We start from the raw sequence: 8,870 nt of genomic DNA, 5'->3' as shown, positions 1-8,870 counted from the left end.
TTGTATTTTTGTGTACACCCGATTAAGTCAGTAAGCCAGTTCAGTTATCAAACTCGAAATGCATAAAGAACAAAGCGGGTCATAAGTCATTCACTGAAATCAGTACGCACGTGAGATCAACCCAACCAGCAAGGCTTATCGGGGCCGAATTATTCGAAGGCGTCGCTTGACAACTGAACGTGTGCTCGGTCTCACCCATGAAATTAGAACAGAGTATCTCAATAACACCAGCCCGGTTACAAGAGTTCCTTCACTGATATCTTTACACTTGCTAGATTGCAGTCAAGACCAACTTCCCATGTCACTCGGCATTATTTTCTAAGGTCTTCAATTCAGCCTAATGCACAGGAGAATTTCTAGGAAAGGCCCAGGATCTTCTTCAGATAGAATAGACCTCTTCACTAATAAATCATTATTATGTACGCATGCGCAGAAATGGCCTTGGCGGCAAGACTTGTGAGTGGGCCATTAAAAATGAACAGCGGTGAGACTTCGATGATCATCTCAGGTTTTCTGATTTTTTTCATATTTTTCTGCAGAAAATCCCATTAAATCATTTTTACTATTAGTTTCTTGTCTAAGTGGAGTATATAGGCCTAGTACTCTGTTAAAAGATTTTAAAATTGTCATTTTTACCGATGTTCAATGTACACGTATACTCAACTTCGTACCTCATCGATAGATAATTATCTGCTTAGTGAATGACCCATTTAAGCCTGCAAGCGGAAAGTCGGGAGAGGGACCACAGGCGCACACTACCCCTGTCAATTGTTGGTATATGGCGCTGCTTTTGAAATGAATGCACTGAGAGGCTAGGTGACGTGTCTCTGAGGAGTTCCAGCTAATATTTTGGGGTGTGCACACGCAAATGATGCGCCTCTGCCTAAACAATGACTGCGCAGTTGAACTTAGTTGAACTAAGACAAGCACAGCGCAATGTTCGACCCACCACGTACAGCAAGATCTTATTGGTTTCATGACAAAAAAACATCGCCCCAAGATAATTGTTCGTGTTTAAGCGTTTTTTAGACTGGAAAATAAATGCGTTTATATGGGAGTGACGGGGAATGCCAAACACGGTTGCCTCATTTTACCGCCTAATCTATCGTCTATGAAAGGAAATATTCACATAGACGCAATATGAATTTATTTGGAACTTCTGTCCCGTGTACCATATTCTTTGAAGGTAATAAAAAAAATGTCAAACTCCGCATCAAATAGTGCTGCAAGTATGTGTTCGGTTCAGACAGGGCTTTGACATTTTTTGCCGAACTTCGGATCAGTTGGGTTCGGACATGTACACACATGTACAAGTACAATGCACACTGAGACATGAAAGGCTCGCTACGATCGAGCTGCAAAGGCCTATAAAGTATTTCTACGTGTAAAATTATGAATCTGCTATCTCTCCCGATCCGCGAGCAACTTTGATTTGAATACCTTTTTTTATAAACGTTTTCCCAGAGTTTGTTTACGAGTACATTCCATATAGAGTTATTTCGAGGGTGTGACAGTTCCCGACCGTGTTTTGCCGACCAGAAGCGGTTGTGTTCGGACCACGCTTGACTCAACAAAACGACCGTAAGATTTGTGCAAATAGAAAAAATCCCAGCATGCTCAAATAGGACTTTCCTCCAGTACAGAATACAAGGTTAAAATCAAATTTCGAGCAAATTGTGTTTTGGTTATTTTTGCAAAATAAATGGCCTTCGTAAATTACGAAAATGGCTTTTGTTGCATATCTGAGGAGGAACCTTTTCAAGGGCGGCGTGCACGTGACCAAAGGGGCGATTTTCCATCAGCCTCTTTTGAAGGGATAACAGCATTTTTGTTATTTGGGGATCTGGCAAAAATTCCATTACAATGCATTTGCACTACGATCAAACCCGTCATGGTCAAATGAAAGACAAGTTAGGCCACCGCACGAACAAAAATCTCCTCGCGCGCTGCGCTGAAGCACAACATGCACCAAACCGCTTGGCCAAATTTTTATCCGGGGATGCCTTGGATCGAGCGCAAGTCCCACTGTGATCGGCATCCAACCAATATTCGTTTTGCACTCCATTTATGAGACCATTGGCCTAATATGGAACGTCATTACCCTGATATGGAACGTAATGGCGTGGCTTTCGGAGATTGACAAATAAAATAATAATCTGAATATACATGAGCACGATTGGATGTAGTGAGAATTTAGAAATGTTATGCAGCGACAATGCCGTACGTTGCGTGTTCTTGGTTGATTTCTGAGTGATTCTCACCACATGCTTTTTACAACCATCTCATGATGCGGGCCATTGTAAGTTTTAGTATGTTCACGCACGTGTGGAGCACGCCGTATAACTCGTTAACCATTTTTCGTTGTTTTTTATTAAGTTTTCTTGTATTTTTGTATGTTTCCCCGCGTGCCATCAATAAAATGCCTTATTAAAGCCGTACATCCGAACCAAACAGTTTGGTTCGGTTCAAAAGTGCCTTGTTTGATATTTTTTGCCTCGGTTCGGCGGTTCGCCTGCAGCACTAGATTAAATTGTGTTTATTGTTTTAATTTATAGTGCAATAATGTTTAATAGGTAAAGTCAACCACCAGAGATAAGTATAAAACCCGACATGTTTGTTTTTTCCACCAACAATTTTGTGCAGCCACAAAGTATTCAAAGAGTACAAAAGAATGGTACGTACAAAACATATTGCAAACGTGCACGTATGTACTATTGACTACAAGAAAAAGATGTACTTGTATCCTTAAATCGTGCAGGTGCAGCTTCGAAGTAGAAAGCGCGTAGTTCGCGTACGTGTCTTCCTCGAGCCTACACATGAAAACCTGCGAGCGCGCAATGCTGAGTCCCAGCTTGTGCACACGGGCCAAAAAAGGTTTTATCTGTAACTACATGTTGGCGAACAGAACACTACGTCCTGAATGATTCAGGTAAATACTATTTCGAGTTAGTATATTCGATTCTGCAGGTATACAGTTAGGTGTGTATTTAACTCACAATACCGAGACAAAATATCAAGATTACAGGGTACTGAGACCTGAAAAGACTGGGTCTGGAAACCGACAGCGCAATACAACTAATCAATACACATATTTTATCAGGATGTTTAAAACAGTCTGCCGATCTTAATCCTGCTGTGGAGCTGCAAAGTAAAGAGCTACTGTTATGACTAATCCACCAGACCGCAGAAGTCTATGATGCCGTAATGCGATGAGCTGTCCATTGTTTACTGGAAGCTGCAGAGTGCAAGGTGTACTCGACCGCAACGGTTTGGCCAGCCTCGCTGAAGCGTTCGTCTGTTCGATGTTGACCGTCCGTGAGGCTTACTGTTTACAAAGCGTTCGACGCTTTCAAAAGCGTTTGTATTTTGACCTCACGTCGTACCGCGCTTCCCGCTTACTGTAAAGATCCCGCCTATGTTCCTTGAACCAATCAGACACAAAGAAAGGGATCCTAGTTTCTAGTTCAATCTCGCTGGGATTGGCTAAAATGACATCAGCCTTGTGACGCAGACACAGTGGGATGGTTTTAGAGTCGGGGATAAAAGTGAGCGACGTACCGACTGTTAATCAAAACTTCAGTCTTTGCATCTGACAAAATGGAAAGAGCTGGAACGTTGACCGTGATTGTGTCCGCGCTAGCGGGTAAGCCTATTTTCCTTCATGCCCAAGTGTAATTAGGCCCCGTTTCATTTGCCAGTGAATCTTTAGACGATTCGTTAGAGGGTCGCTGGAGAGTTTTGCATGTTTGTCCTTTAACAGGAGTGTTGACGTAAAGGAACGGTTTATTTTTCTTCGTTAGCTCTACATGCCAACCTGACCTCTTCAATCTGGGCAAATCTGTGACATTAACACTAGTATGAATCAGTAAAGTAAAATTATCTTTCACTTTTTTTGGAAGAATATTGGAAAAGCAAATGAAATTACTAGCACTGGAGGGACGTCTCTAGGTTTTTGTCTGGTGCTGACTGATGAATCACAGCGGACAGGAAAGAGGAAGCCAAAGTCGATAAACGATCACAGTTAGAAAACTAATTTCAAAATAATAAAGGTTGGTTTCATTGTTGTGTGCACTGCAAAGAAAACCTTAAAAAGCATACATATTTGTGAAGTCAATGAAGAATGTGAATTGTTTTAAATACTTCGAACTTGGTAGTTTGCTGCTAAGTTTCCAAGCAACATTTTGTCGTAGAGTTGTTCTCTGGTCATAGCTAAGAAAAGACAGAAGCATGGAAGAGGATGGCACAAAACGTTAATCAGTTTTACAAGCTTACTCCTACACCGGCTTACATTTCTTAATTCATATTATAGAGTTAGTCTTATAGACAAAATCAGATTGGAATGTGCAGGAGTGAACGTTGTCCGCTCGAATTCAAGTGTTTTTATTCAGCATATAATAGTGAAAATCTCTGCTGAGATGTCAGTCAGTTATAAGTCAACTGAGAGCTCTCCCGAATGACATTTTAGTTATCATGATCATTGTCCGTCCTGAACTTAAATACACATATATCGTCTTCGCTGCAGCTAAATCAAAAGAGAATATGGCCGAAGGAATAGAAATTTAACAACGAATGCGGTTTAAAAGAAATGGCTTAAGAAAGTATTGCCACAGTCAGTAATACAAAAGTCATTGTGATATTAATTGATGTTCATTTGTGTTTGATTCCAAGCCCTCATGAGTGGTGTGGAGGGCACAGCACGAACGTGTTACTTCGGTCCCCCACCGAAACCAAACCCTAATAACCCTGGCCACTGGATGCAACAAGTCATGCGAGAGATACGAGAGCGTTGCCCGGGAAACAGGGATCGTATCCCAGCCGGTAAGTTACCCTTACTTCTAGTGAAATAATTATGCCATTGCTCAGGAGCTGAAACAGAAATTTTTGCTCTGACACAAATTAAAAAAAAAGGCAGTGTAATAGGAAAAGAATTATTTATATTTTTTTGATTTGTGAAGTATAGATTCTCTGTCTTCTGGCTTCAACCCCCCGACGACTCTGAGGAGTCTCAAATGTCTGAGCTAAGCTGCAGCAATAATTATGTTGAAATAAATCTTTTTTAAGCGATTTCGTGTAAAAGGTTTTATTTTGTTAATGAAATACTACTGTTGGTCGTTCAGAAAGTTTATAACCTTTTTCAGGCATCTTTTTAGCTCAAATGAAGATATACAACTGAACGAATTTATAGTAAAGAGCGTTGGAAACATTCTTTCCCCAATAAAAACCTTTACACAGCAGGTGCAAAACCATCTTCAAAAATTAACGTGATCAAATGGAACAAGTTTCCCATTTATGGTTGAAAAATTGGAAAAAAAAATGGACTTCCGCGAGTTCCATTTTACGCCAGTCTCAGAACACTCATTATGTACATATTATGCATCATCTGCACGTCATCAAAACTCCTCGTTTTAACTTGTATTTGGTCAGCAACGATGCCAACTTACACATATATCTGTGCGCATGCTTCATGCATGCCTGCTGTGTTTATCTCCCCATGACGTCATCAAAACAACACAAACACAAAAGTTAACCTTAGGTGTTTCTGAAATCCGCCCAGTTGGTTGTGGTATGAAGTTCCCTCTTATTTCTCTCTTGTTGATTTTAGGCAGATAGATTCATTTTGGTTTGGGTGGCCAATTTACCTCCCAAACTCTAGGTGTCGAAATATTTATAGCCTTTTCTGTTGGGCTTAAATTGTTGTGGTTATGGAGGAAGCCGGGAAGAAAGGTTCATATATCTGGAATGTTAATGTCTGGAATTGTTCGATCAGAATCGTTTGGTGAAACAGAACCCTGAACAAATCGCCCTCTCAGGGAGAGTCACTTTTCAGAATATTAAGGAAGTGGAAACAGTGGCGTATCCAGCGGGGTGCAGGATTTTTTTGTAAGGCTTTTGATATGTTTTGGTATGTTTAAAGCCAACGCGGCTTCGGGCACATTCAACATGATGTTTGTGGAGATGAATAAGTCAAAAAAATTAAAAGCCACAAATTTGCAATTCTGATGAAAGATTTTTCATAAATGTAAGAGGCCTATATATTACAGGTGCACATCTTTATAATCGCCTAAATAGTGTCATATAATGTTAGGCCGTCCCTCCTCATAGTCTGGCAAGTGAACCCCCACACACAAATCCTCATTCCCCATTCCCCCAATTTAAGACACAGCTTTGCGCCACACGTGCAGGAATGTGTGCTACCACTCCTTTCATTTTACTATAATTATCAGGGACAATTAAATCTGACGTTTTTAGCTAAAAATACCGTTCTTGTTTCCCGTTTTCTCCCGCAGCGGAAGGACGTACAGAGCCAGGACCCGCAGCAGTCGAGAGTTCAACTCCGGTGGAGGATGTAACCATCCCAAACAGACCTACGGAGCCAGGATCCACAGCGGTCGAGGGTTCAACCCCAAAGAAGGACGGGATGACTCTAGCAGATCTACAGACCCGGGGCCCACGACACTTGGGGGGCCGCGACCGAATGGAGGACTGGATCCCCGACACACAAATTTCATCTTCCAGTAGTGACAGTTTTGTTGATTTTTGATAAAATTGCGAAGTGAGGAGGGCGGAGACGCACTATGGCAGGAAAAAAAGTCGATTTTTGTAATACAAAGTATTTACTTGGTTTCATTTCAGACGTTCATCGGTAACACTGACGCCAACACCCCGGTCACTAACCTGTTCGATGAGAGTGTCCACGGCTATGGCAGTGCGCACCGAGCCTATTGAATGGGAGACTGACGTTTCCCTGCGTCTGGAATTGCTTGGAAGTTGCCCGTAATCAATGCAGTTGCACCATCTTTGTGCATAAGGAATCATATGATTTTTAATTTTATTGCAGAAAAATAACTGCTCCGATTTAGACAAATTGAGATGGCTTCAACTGCTTTGGGCGGACATCTGCCGAGGTTATTAATGCAACAAAATGCTATTACTAAAAATTATGACACAATATCTTGCAGGCTCACAATTTCAGTATATCTTTTAACAAATATCCCAACACTTGGACGATTCAAAATAATTACAGATCGGACTATTAACGTTTGCATTAAAAACATTCTTAATGAAGGCAAAGGATGTCGACATAATCATAATTATTTACTAAAATTATGTCAGTTGCCCTGTAAATACTGCAGATGTTTGCCCATTCTGTTGGCATAGTCCTTGGATAGGCGCACATAAACATTCTGAGCAAACGAAAATAATGTCTACTAAGCAAAACGTAGAACATTAACATAAATAGTACACAATCTATATGAACTACACTGCTCCACAGCCGATTTTTGCAGGGCACTTAATGTCGTTCACCAACATTCTGCTTTAAAGTACTGTTAGCATGGACCCTGATCGGGGTTATTTTGGGGAAGAAGGGGGATTTCTGCTGTGTTGTTTGATTTTTTTTCCCCAAAGCAATAGTTTGTTCGTGCACTGGATACAGTTTCAGCCATTGTGAGGTTGACCGTACCGAGTTGGAGTGTTCTATAAATGCAACAAGCAAGGGCGTGGATTCGCTTCTGCTTGTGTAGGGGTTCGATCAATGGAATCCTAACACCCACTGTGAAATTAAGAAACGTGAGGGCTCTATAACAAACTGTGTACGAAACATTTTTTGTGACGAAATTTCCAGTTCATTTTACTTACAAGAGAAAATGTTTTTTTTTTAATCTCTTACATGTCGTTTGGTCCCTCTATTTTAATCATACAACAGTGTTGTGATTACATAGAAACAAGATGACATTGCTGATTTGATGGCCTTTCGTCATTGAAGGGCGTCATCAGCAATATCCAACGATAGTATGAGCATGAAAAGGGCATTCGTCCATGCAAATGCTATGTATTGTCTGCAGGTCACATCAAGGCTTGTTTCCTTAATTTTATTGATGTATTATATTGATTATTTTTGTGTAATTTGTAAATGTATTCTCAAATTTATAATTATTTTGCTTCGTAAATTTCTCCATTACAGTCACAGTTTCCTCATTTCAGTTGTTGGTTGATTAATTTATTCTGTCCTTTTTCTGCTGGGAAGATTTGTTCAAAGCTTCGGAAAATACTTTTACTTTATTTCCTGATCAATGTTTGTTTTGCATTTTTCTCCTCTACTGAACCTTTTGGAAATATCAACACTGGGAGCATAACACAATGGTTGCAATAATCCGACGAAATCAGTGAAAATAACCTAACAAGAAAAATGACTGCTTATAAAATATAGGCCCCTAGTTCTTACACTCTAGAAATTGGCTACAATTAATGTTGGCCAGTACATTTTATAGGAGAAACTAGATGTGTTATTTGCGATTTTGAATAAGGTTTTTGAGGGTTGCGTTGTGTTTCATATCAGAGCCCTGACTGTCAATTTCCCTGTCCTACGACATACGATACCACTTACTGTAGTGATAGGAAGAAACTTCTGTGTGTTAACACTACAGGATATATATTATATTGAAGTGAAATAACCTGTTTCGAGAACAAAAATATTTGTTTTCTCTAACAGTAGATTGAGAGTGCTGTTTTAGTCTACCGCCGTTACTGTCATTATTACTTAGTACCGAAGTGAGAAGGGCGGAACAGAGCGAGAGCCAGTGCGTGAACCATTTGCACCAACACTTCATGCGTTTGTTATTACTGGTTCAAAATGACGTCACGCTTTGGCGATCCGCATTGAGTTGAAGTACCCCTCATTGGCTGAAAACAGCCATGTTGATCAGTTTTTCATTTAGCGCTGGTACAGGCGCGACAGAAATGTAAACATTTCATACAGTCGTTGGCAAACCACTGATGTGTAGTTGCGACCAAAGGAGCCTTTATTTCCAGGAAAAATTGCGCCCTCTCTCGTAACTTGCAACAAGTTTGCCTCTAGTGTAGGTCTAGGC

General features: G+C 40.6%; 1 protein-coding gene across 1 annotated transcript; it reads left to right on the top strand.

Moving 5' to 3' along the window:
- Positions 1-3,573: 3,573 nt before the first annotated feature.
- On the top strand, positions 3,574-8,638 carry LOC110973536 (uncharacterized). The gene is made up of 3 exons (XM_022224419.2): positions 3,574-3,643; positions 4,669-4,818; positions 6,288-8,638. The coding sequence occupies exons 1-3, from the start codon at positions 3,598-3,600 to the stop codon at positions 6,539-6,541; spliced, it is 450 nt and encodes a 149-aa protein (XP_022080111.2). The 5' UTR covers positions 3,574-3,597; the 3' UTR covers positions 6,542-8,638.
- Positions 8,639-8,870: the final 232 nt, after the last annotated feature.

The sequence above is a fragment of the Acanthaster planci genome, linkage group LG17 (assembly GCF_054643075.1).
Source record: "Acanthaster planci isolate LZ-2023a linkage group LG17, COTS_SCS, whole genome shotgun sequence".
Lineage (NCBI taxonomy): Eukaryota > Metazoa > Echinodermata > Asteroidea > Valvatida > Acanthasteridae > Acanthaster > Acanthaster planci.
This window is presented reverse-complemented; position numbering and strand designations above follow the sequence as displayed.